General features: G+C 44.9%; 1 protein-coding gene across 5 annotated transcripts in view; it reads left to right on the top strand.

The window, feature by feature from the left end:
* Positions 1 to 19,594, top strand: part of TCP11 (t-complex 11) — a 98,254-nt gene that overhangs the window by 71,535 nt on the left and 7,125 nt on the right. Inside the window, exons 1-4 of one of the 5 annotated variants that reach the window (XM_059400087.1) lie at positions 6,074 to 6,273; positions 7,175 to 7,312; positions 10,322 to 10,418; positions 15,701 to 15,821. In XM_059400087.1, the coding sequence (XP_059256070.1) occupies positions 7,189 to 7,312; positions 10,322 to 10,418; positions 15,701 to 15,821 (342 nt within the window). In that variant the 5' untranslated portion in view covers positions 6,074 to 6,273; positions 7,175 to 7,188. Of the gene's footprint in view, positions 1 to 6,073; positions 6,502 to 6,759; positions 6,857 to 7,174; positions 7,313 to 10,321; positions 10,419 to 15,700; positions 15,822 to 19,594 lie in introns of those variants that run through there. The other 4 variants (XM_059400084.1, XM_059400085.1, XM_059400088.1 and 1 more) reach the window with 4 other exon arrangements.

Here is a 19,594-nt window from a genome sequence, read left to right as displayed (position 1 = left end):
GTCAGAAAATTCTTGCCATTCCTGAGCTGGTAAGGGAGACTCAGACCCAGTGACCTCCTTTTGTTCCTGCTGAGGGCTGCAGCCCCTCGCCAGTTTCTCCCTCTGTCCGGGACTGACTCCTGCTTCAGCTCCGCCCCGGTAGGCGGAGGAAAGGGGAGCAGGAAGCAGCAGTGGGAAGAGTGTACAAGGTGAAAAGAGGGTGGCCACACTTTCTCCATTCTCCCACCACACCAGGGGAAGGAAATGAAAGGCCCAAACTAAAGCTGAAGTTTAAAACAATCCCCTGTTCATAGACACAGAAACTGGGATTGAGGTTCTCGTGGGTTGTGAAGGAGGGGTGTTGGGAGGGGGAGCGGGGGAGTTATTGTTTAATGGGGAGAGTTTTTTTGTGGCAGATGATGAAAGGTTTTGGCTATAGATAGTGGTGATGGTTACACAACATTGTGAATTTAGTTTATTTAATGCCACTGAATTGTACCCTCACAAATTGTTAAAATGGTAAATATTATGCTATGTATTTTGCCTCAATTAAAAAAAATCTACAATAATTTTTCTTTTCAAAGCCCCGTTCTCTGCATTTCTTTTGAAACTGACTTCAAATAGACTGGCCTTCAAATCTATGCTGGATTTTTTTGCCGGGAGATCATTATACTTTGCTTTAGGCTGGTGGTTCTAGAGAATTATGGATGACAGGAATGATTGAAACTGATTTACTTCTCAAGTGTTTGAGATTCCTTCATCCCTACCCAAAAATGTCTATTCAGGAAGAGCTTGTCTTGACCAAAGACAGGAAAATAAAAGAAAATGTACAGGCCACCATCTAGAGTGGGCCTGGTGAAGAAAATCTCCTATGTGAAATCTCAGATTTGGAAAACAAATTGGTGGCTGATGATTTGCCTTACAAAAGACTGATTCACTTAACAAAAGAGTTTACTCAAAGGTTCCTTTAAGAAGTTAGCCCCCTGGTGCATTTAATGATATTATTGGATTAAAAAAAAAAAAAAAGCCATCCGACCATTCAAGGACACTGCACTGTAAATACGTGAATGCATTGTATTGTGTTGTAAGAGTGGGAATAAAAGAGTCAGGACTCTTTGACAAATGGACCATTTTGGCCCAAAGTAACACAAGGGGGTGGGGTGGGAGGGCAGTAAGACGAGTTTTCTTGGCCTAAAATCTGGGCTGCTTTCTGGAAAGGCTTTGGGAGTTTGTGATTTATTTAAGACTGGCTAAGCCCAAGGCCTGCTATGTGTCCATTTTGAGAACTTATGGTCAAAGTTTCTACCTCTGCCCATGCTGACCGCCCCCATCACCTGCCCTCATCATAAAGGCTCTCAGGTGTATGAGCACAGCTCTGTCCTACGATGGCAGAAAAATATCTCTGTTGCCAGAAAGTGGATTCTCTCTGGTGATGAAGAATGATCCTTATTTATGTCTGCATAGGTACATTCTGGGGCCCATAAAGGTTTAATTGTCCCTCTAACTAGTTTTTTTTAAAAAAAAAAACCACAAAGAGGCTGCCAGCTTTCCCCAGAGTTTAAAACCAACTGAATGCGGTTCTGTGGAAACTGCTTTAAGTGTGTAACTCGCGCCGTGTCCTGGGGCACAAGGCGGGATTGTTTTGGGAAGTCGAAAGACGCAGCTCTTAGGAGGACTTTTAAAGTCAGTTTTTGTGGCTTTGGGCTGCTGCTGACCCTGGCTTGCTCTGCAGAAAGAGAGAAAGAGAGAGAGAAAGTCTCTCTCTCTCTCTCTCTGGCAGTCTACTTCTGGAAGTTACTCCCAGGCTGCCACTGCCCCCTATCGCCACCTTCCGGTTCAGGGTCGGGGGGGGCGGGGGGGGGGGGGGGGGGGGGTGGGGAAGCTCCCTGTCAAAGGACCCTGAACACCCTTCCTTCTCTCTCAGACATCGTCTTTGAGGGTTTAAAAGACTCCCAGGACAGAGGAGAGATGGAAAGAGGGGAAACGTGTCTGAGACAAAAAGAGAAAGACAGGCGCTGGTAACTGAAACTGGGTCCAGAGAGACACAGTTTGCCGGGCCTCTCCAGTGTGTGGGGGGAGCAGTAGCTCATTCTTACGGGTCCTCCATGCAGCTGCATGGCCAGTTTGTGCCCATTTGCTCAGGCTACCCTTAGGGACTGCCCATCCACTATGTTCCAGCCACAGTGGTAAATGAAATGCAGACCGTGCCTGCTCTCAGGGAGCCTACAGTCCGGCGGTAGAGTTCCACACTGAATAAAGTTAATTATGCCAACAAGCATATAATTACAAGCTGTGGTGAAGGCTACGAAGACAACATAGGGGGTGCTGAGAGAAGCGCATGAGGTTCATAGACATTTCCCTGAGGAGGTTAGACCTTGCAAGCTGGACTTGAAGAATGAGAGGGAGTGAGGTAGGAGGGGAAGGAGAGGAAGGGGAAGGATCCCAGAGGGAAGGAACAGCACATGCAAAGACCCCAGGGCAGGAAGAAACAAGGACCTCTTAGGTATCGCTGGTAGAGTGAGATGTGGCTAACCAAGCTGGATGTTTAAGCGGCTGCCAGAATCTTCTTTGTCCTCTCTTTGAGCCCCCTTTCCTTAAAAGACTTGTAAAGGGTTCTCCATCCATAACACTTCACTTTGAGCTACAAAGGGCTATGTCCAGACTGCCCCCAGATTACCGAAACCTTTCTCCTACTCTTTGATTCTATGAAGAAAACACATTTATCAAAAGACTAAAGCAAATAGTTTTGACGTGCAGTTCTGTACCATAAGGGAGGCTATAATGAAATCAGTCCCAGTTTACATGACTCCAAATGGTTTCATTTAAATGTCCCACCCTGTATTTACGTGTCCCTACCACTCTGACTGTAGTTTATCTTCCAGTATAGTCTACTGAACTTGCAAGCTTGGCCTCTGTGTAATTCCGCCTCTTACTTTTTCCATTCCATGGCCTGTCATTTACATTTTTCTTTAGAAATACAAATACTTATTTACAGTATTAGTTTTTACTCTTGCTTAGCCCTATATGTTATAGAGTACACCGACTGTGATATGGGTTCTAGTCCTACATTTTTCCATAAACTGGTGGTGACCTTAGCCAAGTCATTTAACCTCACGAGCCCAAGATGATTTGTAAGATGAGATGTTTTTCATTTCCGTTATTTTGTTTCATAAAATTAGCGGATCCATATTCAGGATTCCTCTTAGATTCTGTACCTCTTACAGTCATCCAGGAGTATTTTTCTTACATTTTTGTCTTTATCAACCCCTCTTTCAGAATGTCTTTGTGGGTAGGACCAACTCTCTGCATAATTGTTTTTGTATGGTAGTGTACCCAGGGTAGTATTTAGCAAATGAAAACAGAGCATACTGTTGGGCTTGGGTTAAAGCTCACATATGTGGGGAAGTGGTTGAGCAGGAACATTCTAGCTGCAGGCCAGAGATTCCCTTGGACCGCTTCTCAGTCTGCGGTGTATGAACCCATAGGGGTATATGGAGGTGTACCAGTGAGTATAGGAAAACCTTCTTTCTGGAACAAGAATTCTACTCAAAAGATTTGAGGATAGAAAATTGACTTTAGTATTGAGGCAAATATGGATATGTTGTGAATAGAAGATAAAAGTGATGATTTTTAAAATATTTATTTATGTATTTATTTGAGATATAGAGTGAGAGAGAGCAGGAGTTGGGGGGAGTGGAGGACAGAGGGAGAGAGAGAAGCAGACTTCCTGCTGAGCAGGGAGCCAGGATGCAGGGCTCCATCCCAGGACCCCAGGATCATGATCTGAGCCCAAAGCCGACAGTCAACCGACTGAGCCACCCAGCACCCCAAAATTCAGATGATATTTTAATATAAAAGGAGAACCCAGGGCTGTACAGCTTGGGGCACACTGCAACGTGAGAGGAAATGGGGCTTTTACCTCTGTCCTTGGGTTGCTCGAGAAACACTTGTCTTGTGGGTCTTTTGAGATATGTACACTTTCACAGGGTAAAGGTGTTAACTCAGTCAGGAAGGGCATTCCCAATAAATAGTGGACATGTGTGGAAAATCCAATTTCACCCATTAGGAGAGTTTAAAGCAGGTCCCGAGGTTTAGAGGGAACCAGGCTGAACAAAGGATCCCCTCCAAACACAAATCAGTTACACAGTCTTGCTTAGGATCCTGGCTAAAGGCTGGGTTTGAACTGATCCAAACATCTGGAAGATCTCTCATCCTTTCTCTGACGGTCCCGTATTTCTTCTCATTTGTACCCCCAGCTCTTGCACTTTCTATACCATTTTATGTCAGTTATATTTTCTTGTATATACAGCTTCTCAGCTAGAAGACAGAGAGATCGGGTGAATTAAGAAAAAGTATAGGATTGAGCATCAAGTCCTTGCTTGCCAAGTGACTTTTGGTACTCCCAGAAGCCTCTCTAATTCACAGTTCGCTCATCTATTAAATGATGCAAAATAACACCCGCCTGGCCTACTGAACAGGTAGGATTGTGTCCACAGCATATGGATTTGCAATGTAAAAACATTTTGTAAATCATTAAACCAAAATCAGTTATCATTAACTAAGACCCCAAAGGGAAGGAGGGCATATCTCTTGAATCATCTTTCTATTCCCCTCAACTTTTAACTTTGGCTAGTTGGTTCTGATAACTATAGTGATAAAGATCATGAAATGCTGTCCCCAGGCTGACCCTGGGAAAACTCCAATTCTGTCTTTCTTTTCCACCCCCATCCTTTACTCCTTTTCTGGCTTCAGTCCCCACCCCCACAAGCTCCCACCTGCTATTTCTTCCCACTGCCCCTTCCAGAGAATTTGGGTATTAAGAGGACATATACATATACATATACATAGGCTGTGTAACGTATATGAATGAACTGCTGGAGGTAATTTCAGGCATCAGCAGGGGAAGTTTTATGGCAATGCCATTTTTGTGGACAAATGAACTGGTGTCATTCTGGAAAATTCCACCCAAACAGAACTTTTTGTTTGTCTGTTTGTTTTGAGACCCAGCCTAAAAATCTCTCTTGTAATAATGAATAATTACATTTTCATGGACCTCTTTGCTTAAGTCAGTTAATTACTCTTCCTTCTCAGTTTGGGGTGAAGGCCAGCCTGCATAGTTAACATCTCTGAGGGAAATACCAGGAAAGGTTAGGAGGGGTAATGGGCAGGTTGAATATGTACTGGATTAAGAACGCTTCAGCTAAACAGTAACTTTACTAGGCTGTTCCCCTCATGTCTGCCTTGACCTCAGGGTAGAGTAGACTTTTTCTTCCCCCTAAGATTTATTTATTGGTTGGCGAGAGAGAGAAAGGGAGCAAGCACAAGCAGGGGGAGTGGCAGGCGGAGGGAGAACCAGGCTGCCTGCTGAGCAAGGTGCCAGTCGTGAGACTCAATTCCAGAACCCTGGAATCATGACCTTAACTGAAGCCTACACTTAACCAACTGAGCCGCCAAGGCGCCCCTAGAGGGCACTTTAAAAAAAAAAAATTTAATTTGACAGAGAGAGCGAGAGAGAAACTGAAGCAGCACAGGGAGAGGGAGCAGCACTGGGAGAGGGAGAAGCAGAAGGAGAAAGAGGGAACCCCATGCAGGACCAATCCCAGGACACCCCAATGATGACTAAGCCGAAAGCAGACGGTTAACCCGCTGAGCAGCTCAGGCGCCCCTAGAGTAGACTTTCTTAGCAGAAATGTATCAGGGGCCCCCCCACTTGCTCAGTAGGTAGAGCACACATCTCACACACACTTGATCTCTGGGGCAGTAGTTCGAGCTTCATGTTAGGCATATTGAGGCGGGGAGGAAGGGAGGGAGGAACGAAGGGAGGCGGGAAGGATTAAGGGAGGAAGGCAGGAAGGAAGTGTTCTTATGCGTCTTCGTAATTTTCCCTTTCAAAACACATGGGTTGTGCAAGAAGAATCCACATCCCACACTAACAAGGCAAGGGTTATAATAACTTGATTTCTTACAGGCAATACTTTCATCTTATGTTTTATTTTCCATTTTTTGAGCAAGCGTTTGTCGTAAGAGATCAAGTTAGTTAATAAAGAGGGATAGGAGTGTAAGCAGTGGATGCTTCCTTTTCATTTCCAGCCCCCGAAATGCAAGTTTTGAAGGGGAGAGTGGTCACTCCAGGTCCTCACATCGCTCCAAGGGCAACAGGGCAGACCTGAAACCAAGACAAGCCCGAGAGCCGGAACCAGGGGTTGGAGGTCCAGCCCAAGAAGACCCCAGGCCAGGAATTCAGTGGAAGAGCCTCCGCTGCTGCCCCGCCTGCACGCCTCCACAGACCCGCAGGTGGCCGGGGTCTCGGTTTCCACACTTGCAGAAATGGTAGCATGGCCCCGCTCTCCTCAGGTGCCTCGGAGGCACTAACAAGAAACCACCCGCCTCAGTGAGGTTCTCTTCCTTGGGCTACAAGAGCCGGCTGAAGAGAAATCACCTTGTTCTCTCCCTCCCTAAGTAGCTCCAGGTGATCTTTTTCGTGGGGGTGGATGCCAGGCGGAGACTGCCCCCAGCAACCAGGTAACCCAAGGCCGGAGGGGCTTCGCGCCCACGACGACCCAGCACCAGCCAGCCCGCCTGGGTCCCAGCCGCGCCGGACTGCCAGGTGGCCACGTGACCCCACCCGTTGCCCCGGGAGATGGCCGGCGCTTTGTTCTCAAAGCCCCGACTCTCCCACCCGGCGTCCCCAGCAGGGCGAGCCGTGGTGCGCGGGGTCGACCCGGCCGGCTCCGCGCGGCTGCCGGGGCCCTCCCGGCCGCCCGCTGCACCCCCCCCCCCCGCTCCGCCGCCCCGCCGCGGTTGGTACAGCCCGCGCCTGGAGGCTGCGCGGCTGTGACGGGGAACCCAGAGCAGGCGGCAAGTCGCCGGGGAGGAGGTGAGCGGCGCGGGGCTGAGGCGCCGAGGGCTCCCTCTGCTGCCGGAGAGGGCGCGAGGCGAGCGTCCTGAGCCAGGGGGCTGCCCCCAGCGTCGCCCGGGCCGGACCGCCTCCTGTTTGCGCGCCCAGAGCCTGACTCCAGGGACCCCTCAGCCCTCCAGGCTCCTTTGTCCCGCCTGTCCCCCGCCCTGACGCTGCCCACCCTGCGCTTTTTGGTCTGGCCGAGTCCGGCGCGCCGGGCCGGGCTCCGGACCTCCGGCGACAGTGGGAGACACCCTTTCCCCGACGCCAACGGCGCGTCATTTCTCCCCAACCCAGATTCCATCCGCAACATGCCGGACGTCGAGGAGAAAGTGCCCCTGAAGGACCCAGGAGACGCACAGTGCCGGTCCTGCAAGCCTGAGATCTCAGCACCGACCCGGGAAGACCCGAGAGGCCCCGAGGACCACCCCGCCCGTAGGTCCCATAGCCGCTCGGGGGCGCCGATCCCGGCGCAGGGCGGAAGAGGAAGGGCCCGCCGGCCTCTCCGTTTGCCTGTCGCCTGGTCTCCCCCTGTCCCCCGTCCCAGTCCCTGCTCCCCCAGGCCCTAGGCCCCCTGTACACCCGAACGTTGGTCCAGGAGGGAGAAAGGACCCGGGCCGGATTACTTGAATCTGACAAAAGAAAAAAATTTTCTTTTAATCTGAGAAGATTTGAGGCCAAGCGCCTTCACCGCCATAATTGTTGTAGTTTGAATTTGTAGGTGGAAAATGGCGGACACTTGGGGTACTTTCAGAGAACCCAAGTGGCCCTCGGTGGGAATCACTCGGCGCTTCATGGACTTAAGAAGTACTGCTGGTCTGGGCTTCAGTTCTCGAGCTCCGTACTTTTATGTTCCTGTTGCGTCGCAGGTCTCTTCTGTGCTTCCGTAGGTCGAACTTCGCTGGGACTCATCCAGCATTTCTCTTCTAGTAATCTCTACAGAATTTAAAACAGGTACCAGTCTGAAGACCTGTCCACGTGCAAGAGTTTAACTCGAGTTAAACTCGAAGATTCAAGTGTGAAAAATTAGTTCAAGGCCCGGCTACTCTGAGGTTGAATTGCACTTTTCTCTTGTGGCCACATGGGGTCGTTGCCGGCTAACAGATTGGCCCCAAAGTGGCAAATTGGTGCATAGAAATTTATTTAGATAGAATGAACCTGATGTGGGGGGGAGGGAGCCAATTTTTTTGTAAATACGGTGTAAACAATCTAATTCTTCGGGAGACTATTTAGATGAATCCGTAGGTAAAACAACCCTAAAGTGAGTAACCAAATTGCCTCTTTTTTTTTTTTTTTTTTAAAGATTTTATTTATTTGTCAGAGAGAGAGAGTGGGAGAACACAAGCAGGCAGAGAGGCAGGCAGAGGCAGAGAGAGAAGCAGGCTCCCCACTGAGCAAGGAGCCCCATGTGGGACTCGATCCCAGGACCCTGGGATCATGACCTGAGCCGAAGGCAGAGGCTTAACCAACTGAGCCACCCAGGCGTCCCCCAAATTGCCTCTTTAAAAAAAAAAAAAAAAAGAATTTGACATGTAGATTAGTTGTCTTGGTTCAGTTACTGTATCATGTTGAAAATTTCTTTGTCCTTGGGATTTGGATTTTAAAAATCTACTTTAGTTGCCTTTTCCCTCGAATTTCTCTTTGGGCCCTCCCCTTTCCTGATTTTTACAGCTGTTGGGAGTTACCTAGTACCATGGTACTTGTGAGCACCAGAACAGTCTTGTCAAAGTAGGATCTGAACTTCGACTTCTTGTATTTGGAAAGTGTTTCTGTGGGTAATCTTTCCCTCTGTCCTTCAGTAAGCTGCTATAACTCAGTATCCCTTGGAAGATTTTATTTCTCATTTCGCATTAGTGAGTTAATCGATTGTCTGTTTACATGTTTGACTGTGTTTTGCCATTTTGGCTGAAACCAAGGGCTTCCGAGAGGCTGCAAAAATAAAGGGAATATCAGATGTCCACTTAAGGTTCAATTCATCTTTATGTTTGCCAAAGCAAGGGCTCAGTGGCTTTTGGTAAATTTGCAATCACCTTTTACCTATAGATTTTTATTTTATTTTATTTTATTTTTTAATTTCAAAATAGTTCAACTTTGTTGAAAAGTAAAAAAAAAAAAAAAAGGCGAATGCCCACATTGTTAACATTCTACCACATTGCTCTCTCTATAAATATGTATTTTTGTCCTTTCATACTGAAAGTTAGGGTCATGACTTGATCTAAAAACTTCATCGTGTATCTCCAAAGTAAAGGCATTCTGTATAGCCTCTTTTCTACAATAACTATTTTTCCTTTTTACATTTTGAAATCTTACTTATGGACAACTTAAACATTTATAAAAGTAGAGAGACTAGTACAATGAGCCACATTTACTCATTACCCAGCTTCAACAGTGACCAACTCATGGCCAATCTTCATTCATTTATATCCCCTCCATATCTCAGAACCAGATATTTTTCTTGCTGAATTAGGAAGGGCTATTGAAAGAGAATGAGAAAGTATGATGTACTATGTGCAACTTCGTTCCACATACCAAGTGATCATTAAAACTATTGTGCTGTTTCATGAGAATGAGCTCAGCTGGGTCTGTAGTAAGAACTTAGAGCATTGGGTCCCAAATGTTAGTGCTGGTTTATGACAAAATTCTTCACAATATTTAGTGAAAGCAAATAAAGATGTAGTAAATTTTTCCTAAAGCTAAATCGATTCAATGTAAAGGACTCCTCTTTATTCTGATAACTTTCCCTTTCTGTTTTGTGTGTGGTGGTGGGGGGGAGTTTTTGGTTTTAGTTTTTTTGAAAGTTAAGCTTTTCTTTTTTGAAATGATGGTTTGGTGTGGTAGAGTGGATTTTTTAATTTGCTTATCTGCAGTTCACACTTGGCAAAACAGAACGTGGGCAGGTTCTCATCAGTTGCTCAGAATCTTTGGAAATGTCAGTAACCTATAAAATCCTAACACCTGGGAACTCCTGCTTTTTGAGACCAGGTGACACTGGTGCCATTCAGTACCATCGATATGGAGAATTTAACTTTCATCAGAGTCAGGAAAAGGAGAGCAGAATTAGAATACCCTTAGATAAATGCTTATGTTTGCAAATCACAAATTATTGTTTCTTTGCTGCTTTAATTATTATTTTACTTTTCAAGAGAAAGGCTTGTATTTCATTTTGTTATTTATAAAATAGCTTCTTTGTCCTCCCTCACCCCCATGCTGGACTACGCTAGGCACTGGACCCAGAGTTCAGAAAACCTAAACTACTAGAACGGTCAAATGAGTTGGTGTGAGATCAATTTGATGAATCTCAATTTGGGGCCTACTCAGAGTGAGTCTATGAATAACATAGAAATTCAGAATGACTCGTGTCTGCCATAAGTTTTTTTTTTTTTAATGGAAATATAGTTGTTAACATTAGTTTCAGGTGTACACCTGAGGTTCTTTCTGTCACAGGTCTGATAGGTACAGTTGATGATGTTTCTAAGCTGAGCAACAAGATTGGAATGAATCATGATTTCCACGTGAAAGAAAAGGTTTCCTCTCCAAGCAGGTACCAGCTCTTCTGATTTTTCCATTTTATTCATTCTGGCATAGCTATTTAGCACTAATGGCTTCTGACCAGACTTGAAGCATCTTTATTTAACAATCCAATTGAGTCAGTAAAACTGGCGGGGGGGATACAGTTTTTGAATATAAACCTTAAGAGAGCTCAACAACTTAAATAGAAGAGTAATAATTATTAGTATTAGAACGTCAAGAAGCAAATGTTATTTAACTAGTAAATAAGCCAAAGTAATTATTATTGCAATGTTCACTTTGTGATCCGCTCCGCCCCCGCCCCCGCCACTATTAATAATAAAATATCAGTAGAGTGGATTTCACATCTTCTCTGATAAATGTGGAAGAAGTAGCCTGTGGTAGCTAGCTCTTGTTGCTCTCCAGTTATCCTGGAACTTACCTGAAACAATGTTCATTATCTCAGTTTCTCGGAGTCAGAGGTACGGGCACAGTTTAATTGTGTGTCTCTGGCCCTAGTTGTAGCCAGTGTATTGAGTGCTAATCAGAGCCTGCCTCAGCTCTGAGCCACATAGCAGCTGGCTTCCCTCTCTGAGTGAGTGAGAAAAGAAAGGTGTGAGAGATGGTGCCCAAGACAGAACCCGCAGTCCTTCTGTTACCTCATCTCAGAAATGACATCCTAGTACCTCAGCTGCATTCTGCTTGCTGGAAGGTAGACGCTAAACCACGCCCACACTCCTGGAGCTGAGGTTACCCCAGTGTGAATATCAAGAATCCTAGATCTTTGGGCTCATCTGATCAGCTGCCTGCTTCATAGCTCCTTCCAATTACTCTTTTAAGTGACCACAGATGAAATAGGCACAGATAGAATATGAATTTTTTTTTAAGATTTTATTTATTTGAGAAAGAATGAGTGAGAGAGAGAGAGCACAAGCAGTGGGGAGAGGCAAGAGAGACAGGGAGAAGCAGACTCCTTGCTGAGCAGGGAGCCCAATGTGGGGCTTTACCCCAGGACCCTGGAACCATGAATTGAGCCGAAGGCAGACCCTTAACCGACTGAGTCACCCAGGTGCCCCCATAAGTCAGTTTAACTTATGAATCAGGATCAGAACTCTGTTCGTAAATAATGCTCTCCCACCTCCATCAAGCTTCACTTTGATTCTTAGTTATATTGACATTGTAACAAGGGAGCACCATTTGGGGAGTATGAATTGAATGGCTCTGCTGGTTTATTGGCAGTTAAATCGGTAAATTCAATGTCAGATTTCAAAAACTTCTAATTTCCCACCAATAGATCAATGAGACAGCTTGTGATCAGCCAGTTTCCTTAAATGCTTTTGTGATCCGGCAGCCTTAGGGAATCTGTTACTCAAGTGCCATTGTTTATGGCATGGAGTTCCTGTCCTTTTTGTGCTCTGATGTGCCCATGCTTGGTGCCACAGCTTCTGTGAGACCAGGTTTTCATGAAAACCCACATCTCCTAACACGTCCCTCACTGCTTAGATACCTTTGATGGCAACAGGAGAAGAGAAACAATTGAAACTGGAAGAGTGAAGGTCTGCTAAAGGGACGGTAATGAGGGAGTTGGGGGAATGGGTAGAAGAGAGAAGAGAGGGAGAAACGAAGCAGGAAAAATAGTACCAGTCAGAGCTGGATTTTCATGTAAGGTCATGCAGAATTTTATCAGGAGAAAGGTTGAAAATAGAGTTTGACCTGACTCACTTTTGGCAGTTGCCTCTCCTTTGTGCATAGGATGCTGTTAATGATGATTGTATACTCTGAAGGGAAATCCCATGTTTGGGCATTCATTGATCAGGTGTATACTGAGTCCTTATGTGGCAGGCAGATGCTGAGTGCTGGGGACAGTTAGAGATGTAGCTGTAGATAAACAAGGCACTGTCATCGCTGTCAGAAGTTTTTGTAGGGGGAACGGTTGAATAACAGAAGAGACCCATCAGTTCACTCATAGTTGTTTGTAAAGAGTTTCATGAGAATGCTCAGTTGCTTAAGGAGGGTCAGAGAAGATCTGCCTGTGGAGGAAGATTTGAGTTGCTTATGAAACTTTGAGTCAAGTCTTAGAGGAGGAATAGATGTTGCCCAGATGGTCTAGGTGGAAAAGAATGTTCCCAGCAAGGGAACTATGACAGAGGCAAGGATATAGTATGTTTTTTATAGGTTCCTTGGTGTGGGCAGCTGTATAAAATGAGATAGAAGGAGATAAACTAGAAAAGGAGGCAGAGCAGGGTCCTGGTCCTGCAAGTGAATTATGTTGCTGGTGAGGGCCAGTCCCTCAAGGACTTTACAGGAGCAGAGCATCATGGTCAGAATGGAATTTCAGAAGTCCTTGATTTTAGAATGAATTTGTGGAGAACAAATAAGGGACAAGACTGAGGGCAAAGGGACCAGGGAATGGATTATAACAGTAGTCCAGGTAAGAGATGATGGGAGGTGGGGATGGATTCCAGAGGCATTTAAGAAGCACCGTTTGTGGAACTTGGAGATGGTTTAGATAGATAGGATGAGGAGAAAGAGTTGAGAACAATTCTAGTACACCTTACACCATTGGACAGATTATAGTTGGTTACCTCTGATGACAGATTATAGTTGGTTACCTCTGATAACCTCTGATCGTTACCTCTGATGATTGAGGCTGGTGTGTTGGGAGAGGAACTTTGACTTTTGTTTTATTCATTTTCATATTGCTTGTTTGTTATTTGTTTTACATGGCACATACATTACTACTGTATTTTTTAAGGGGGAGATGTTTAATTCAAGAAAACCAGTAGCTACTTGGCAATGACTAGGTCTAACCTCAAACTTTTCGAATGGTTCTTTTTCTCTTATGAGTCTCACTGAAGGTTAGAGATATCATTTAAATAAACTTTGAGAGGAAACTTAATTCCTGTCATTTCATTTCTTAAAATTAATACACATTTTTTTAAAACTAGTTTTGTTTTACAGAAAAAAATGATTGGAAAGTACAGAGTTCCCACAGAGCCCATGCCCTGCAGGACACAGATTCCCCCATTGTTTATATCTTCCAATAGTGAGGTCGTTTGTTAGAGTTGATGATCTAGTATTAATACATTATTATTAACTCCAGTCCATAGTGTACCATTGAGGTTCATTTTTTGTATATTCCATAGGTTCTGAAAAATGTACAATGTCATATATTCACCATTTTTGTAACCTACAGAGTGATATCACTGCCCTAAAAATCCCCTGTGCTCTGCTCGTTCACCCTTTTCTTCCTGCCACATGAATCCTTGGCAACCACTGATCTTTTTACTGTCTCCATTGGTTTCCAGAATGTCCTATAGTTGGAATCATAAAATATGTAGCCTTTTCAGATTGGCTCCCTTCATTTAGCAATATGCGTTTAAGATTCTTTTATGTCTTTTGGGGTTTGATAGCTCATTTCTTTTTAAGGCCGAGTAATAGCCCATTGTCCAGATGTACCACAGTTTATTTGTCCCCTCACCCACAGAATGACATCTTGATTGCTTCCAAGTTTCAGCAATTATGAATAAAGCTGCTATAAACCTCCCTGTGCAAGTTTTTGTGTGGACACAAGTGTACAGCTCATTTGCTTAATACAAAGGACAGTCTATGGATCATATGACAAGAGTATGTTTAGTTTTGTAAGAAGCTGGGGCAGCTATGACTTTGCATTCCCACCAACAATGCATGCGAGTTCTTAGAGTTGCTCCACAGCGTCTCCTGCATTTGGTGGTGACGAATTTTTGGATTGGGCCCCTCTCATAGATATTCATGGGTATGTCATTGTTATTTTAATTTGCAGTGCCCTAATGACAGGATGTTGAGCATCTTTTCATAGGCTTATTTGCCATCTGAATGATGACTTTTGTGAAGTCTCTTCAGATTGTTCCCCATTTTAAAGTTGGGTTATTCTCTTTTTGTTGAGTTTTAAGAGTTTTTTGTATAGTTTGGATACTAGTTTTTTTTTTTTTTTTTTTTTTTAGATTTTATTTATTAGAGCAAGTGCAAGCATAAGCAGGGGGAGTGGCAGCGGGAGAGGGAGAAGCAGACTCACTGCTGAGCAGAGAGCTTGACCTGGGGCCTTCCTCCCAGGATCCTCACCTGAGCCACAGGTAGACGCTCAACTGACTGAGTCACCTAGGTGCCCCATGGATTCTAGTTCCTTATCAGATATTTGTTCTGCAAAGATTGTGCTTTGTCTTTTCATCTCTCAACAGTGTCTCTGTCACAGAGTACAAGTTTTTAATTTTAATGGAGTCCAGTTTACCAGTTTTTTTCTTTCATGGATCATCATGCTTTTGATGTTGTATCTAAAAGGTCATTGCCAAACTCAAGATCAGCTAGTTTTCTCCTACATTATCTTCTGTGTTATCTATTTCTTACATTTAGGTCTGTGATCTGTTTGTGGAAGGTATAAGGCCTGTGTCTAGATACACTTTTCTGAGTGCAGAGGTCCAGTTTCTCCAGCCCCACATGCTGAAGAGACTCTCCTTTCTAAATTGAATTGCCATTGATTCTGTTTTTCTTTTTTTCCTTAAGACTTTGTTTATCCATTTGAGAAAGAGTAAGAAAGAACATGAGAGGGGAGAAGGTCAGAGGGAGAAGCAGACTCCCCATGGAGTTGGGAGCCTGATGTGGGACTTGATCCCAGGACTCCAGGATCATGACCTGAGCTGAAGGCAGTCGCTTAACCGACTGAGCCACCTAGGCTTTGATTCTGCCTTTGATTCTGTGTTTCTTTTTTAAGGAGAAGAAATGTCTGATCTTTCTGGTTACCATGACTGGCTACCTGGTAGGGCCCCTGATATTGGGAAGATAGGAGGAACAGGTTTGGAAGGGGAAGATACTGAATTGAGTTTTAGACCTGCTGATTTGGAAATCCCTATGGATATTTGAGTACTGTCAAAGAAGGAAAATCCTTGTCTAGATTTTAGGACTATAAGAAAATAAAAGATCCTTCTGTTCATGGCTATGTGTATGCATAAATGGCAAGTAAGTCACATATTACCTAGGCTAGATGCAAATTGGTGCTAAAGCTGGCCTGATCTCCTTGGAGGGTTCTTCCTCCTACAGAGGGAGGGCTACTTGAAATCATGAGGAGCCCTTCTAAGAGATTTTGGTCATGCCCTTGACATCCAAGTCTGAGCCCAGCTTGTTCAACTTTGCTGCAGTCCAAACATAGTTCCTGGTCTTTTCCTGTCAGTATGATGGTCTTTTGTCATATCAAATGCTGGTTTTTTTGGGGCCTTAGGAGATAATGACCTTCTAACAGTTTTTGGGTAAAGAAAGTAATTTGTTCATTTAATCCTCTTACAGTTTGGAAGGCAAGGTCAAGGAGACAATGCACAATGCCTTTTGGGACCATCTCAAAGAGCAGTTGTCAGCTACTCCCCCAGACTTCAGTTGTGCTCTTGAACTTCTGAAAGAAATTAAAGAGGTGAGTGACCTATCTTCCACCCATAGATGTAAGTTTCCTAGACATCCCCAAAGTCATTGGAATGTCAGTGGCTAACAGATCCTAACTGAACATGGTCCACGAATCAGTGAAAGTCTAATCCATAGACAGAAATCACACAGTAGTTTCAACAAGGAAGTTTTAATATAAAAATTATAACGTGGAATTGAAGAAACAAGAGCTTCGAGCTAATAAGTAGCGAAGAAAACTCTAAAGTAGACAAAAATATCAGCTAGAAGGAGAATATGCCATACCCCTAGGACCCACAGAGAAGACGCAAGGACTCGGAGAGGGCGTGGCTGTGCCGGGGAGGTTGTTGTCCTGTGTGTGCTGCTGACGCACATGCAAGGGCCAGGGACTGCAGCTGATACCCATGCAGGAGCAGCCCGACATCAGACCCAGAGCCCTTTGCTCTGCCAGAGCCAGCTCTGGCCAGGCTGCACAAGCATACTGCTTCATGCCAAGTTAGTATTTCAGAACCAGGAAGAGAAGCTCTTGTCTCTTGTGATATCTTTGTAGTATGCGGTGGGTACCCCCGAAAGTGACCCCCCCCCCAGTGATTCACACCCTTGTATAATCCTCTCTCCTTGAGCATGGATGAGGTCTGTAACTTGCCTCTAAGCAGTATGCCAGGGTGCTGGGATGTTGCACCTAGAAATACATTTCACTGCAGACTAGAGAAACCCTCTTGCCAGCCTTCAAGAAGCAGACAGTTATGCAGTGACCCTGCAGAGGGTCCTAGGGCAGGGAAATGCAGCTGGCCCCTCGGATCTGAGGGCAGCATCCATCCGTCAAGTCTACAGCTGTAAGGAAATGAATTCTGCCAGCGATCTGAATCAGCTTGGTAGCCAAGTCCTCCCCAGTTAAGCCTCCAAATGAGAATGCAGCCCAGCCAACACCTTGAGTGCAGCCTTGTGAGAGTCTGAGCAGAGGGCCCAGTGAAACTGCAGCTGGGCTCCTGCCCCACAGAAATTGTGAGCTAAGAAATGTATGTGCTATTGGAAGGCTCTACGTTTATGGTAATTTGGTATGTAGCCCGGAAAACGAATCGTGCCCTCTACAGATGAAGCTTAACCATTGTGCCACCTGCTGAAGGAAGAATATCTAAAGGACTCCACTCCATGTTCTCAGAGCAGAGAAGAGAATGATGGATTTGGTCTACGGCCATACCACCCTGAATGCGCCCGATCTCGTCTGATCTCGGAAGCTAAGCAGGGTCAGGCCTGGTTAGTACTTGGATGGGAGAATGATGGATTTGGAACTGAGAGACAATAAATTGGTAACTGTAACATTCCTCTACTTGGGCTGCTTAGCTTCCAGATGCACCCATCTACACACATTTCAGTTTTTGAAAAGATCTCTCTTTCTACCTGCTCAGATAGAGTTGTCTTACAGGTTCGTGTTCTTTCAATAAAACAAGGAGACTCACAGCTCCAGCAGCTACTGTGCTGGTTGCTATCAAGTTCAGCCACAGTGCCACTGAATATTCTGTTACTTAAAGCCTAATTGTAAAGTTAACTGCCAGCAACCAATCTGTAAAATGATAGTAGGAAGAGGAGGAGAGAAGATGAAATAGGTCAGCATTGACAAATAAACCTGTGCCTGTGCCAGGCAAAGAGAAAACATAGAGTCTTTGCTTCTGTACTTGGTCACATGGCTATGGTGGACCTGCATGGCTTCCTTCTATGGTTCATTCCTTATTTCCCTTGTCCTCAGCCCAAGTAGCCTCAGCTGATGGGTTTCTTTACATGCCAAAGTGACCCAAACTTTCACTGCCAAAGAATCTGAGTCCTTCAGGATTTTGCTGCTGCTGTTTGCTTGATGTGGTTTTCCAGTAACCTTTATCACTGGGTATGCAAGTACCAAGGGGTAACCTCAGGATCATTTACTCTAGCCACTAGAATAACTCCTTTTTCATCATCTTGGTTCAGTGGTAAAAGGAGCCCTAAATGACCAAGTACTGTGTCCTCCTCTCATTCACGGGGCCCAATGCAAATGTACCTCCCAAATCAGCAGAGCCCAAAGTAGGAAGGATGGGCAATAAATATTCTGCAGGTAGGTTAGTAGGTGTAAAAGTAAAAAGAACCAGTCCTGCTTCCACCCCTTGATTCCCAGGACTATGTTTTCCAGCTTTGGGAAGCAGCACAATATAATGGTCTTTGATTCAAAGAATATATTGCATCTTAAAGGTGGAACATCTTCCCTTCAGCATAGTGTCCCTCAACTCATGTAATCAAGTCTTCAGTAGACTATTCCACTTTTCAGTTAAGGCCTGTCAATTTAGGGGTACACAAGCATGAACCCATTGCTGCACGTCCTTTGCTCTGAAATGCTCTGTGATCAGATGCAATGGTATGCGACATGCCAGGGCCGGGACGATGAGTAAGGCATTCTGCAAGGACAAATGTTGGGGCTGATTGGAAGCACTGCAGACAGAGAAGACAAATCCGTATCCAGAATACGTGTCTGTTCCAGTGATGGCAAGTCTGCCCCCTCCACAGTGGAAGCAGTTCAAAGAAATCACCTGCTGCCAGGTGGCTGGCTCATCCTCCCTGGGGAATGGCACCGTATTAGTAGCTTAGTTGTTAATATCTTTTAGGATTTTTAAAAATTGTAAACATATGTAACAAAATTTTTACCACATTAATTATTTTCTTTTTAAAGTAGGCTCCATGCCCAATGTAGGGCTTGAACTCACAACCCTGAGATCCAAACCAGCCAGGCACCCCACCATTTTAATTATTTCTAAGTGTTAAAACTCAGTGGCATTTAAGTACATCCACAACATTGTGTGACCATCACAATCCATTTCCAGAATGTTCTTACCTTCTTACCTTCCCAAGCCGAAACCGTACCCGTTAATGGTAACTCTTCATTCCCTTCCTTCCCTTCCTCCTCCAGTGTCCTCTGTTACACCTCTGTCTCTGTGTGTTTAGCTACCCTAGGCACCTCATATAAGGAGAATCATATATTTGCCCTTTTGTATGTGGCAAATTTCACCTTAGCATAATGTTTTCAGGCTCAATCTGTGTTGTAAACAGGGGTCAGAATTTCATTCCTTTTTCAGGGCCCAATAAAATCCCACTGTATGGATATATTGGGTGGGTATATTGCATTTTGTTTATCCACTTGTCTGTTGATGGGCATCTGTGCTGTTTTCACATTTTGGCTACTGCGCGTAGTACTGCTGTGAACATTCATGTACAAAAATTTTGTTTGAACACCTGTTTTCTGCTCCTTGGGGCATATGCCCAGGGGTGGCACTGCTGAATTTGAGAAGCCACTGAGCTGTTTTCCATAGTGGCTGTACCACTGTACATTCCTGCCAGCAAGGTATGAGGTTCCAGCTTTTCCACATTTTCCCTGATGCTGCGTTTTGTTTGTCATTATAGCCACCTTAGTGGGCATGGAATGGAATCTTGCTCTGCAGCCCTGGTGGCTAGCAGTGCTGAGCCCCTTCCCCTGTGCTTATTGCCAATGTTCTGTGTTGTCTTTGGAGAAAGGTCGGCGGGAGTCCTTTGTCCGTTTCCAAATGGGGTTGTTTGTCTTCTGTTATTAAGTTGTAAGAGTTCTTTATGTATTTTGGATAGTAGCCCCTTATTAGATGATTTGCAAATATATTCTCCCATTCCGTGAGTAGTCCCTTCACCCTCTTGATAGTGTCCTGTACACAAAAGTTTCTCTCTTGATGAAGTCCAGTTGATCTAGCCTGTTCCTTTTGCCTTTGGTGTCCTGTCTTGCCAAATCCAGGATTA

The sequence above is a fragment of the Mustela nigripes genome, chromosome 5 (assembly GCF_022355385.1).
Source record: "Mustela nigripes isolate SB6536 chromosome 5, MUSNIG.SB6536, whole genome shotgun sequence".
Taxonomy (NCBI): domain Eukaryota; kingdom Metazoa; phylum Chordata; class Mammalia; order Carnivora; family Mustelidae; genus Mustela; species Mustela nigripes.
The sequence above is the reverse complement of the archived record's forward strand: the minus strand, read 5'-3'. Positions and strand labels throughout refer to the sequence as shown.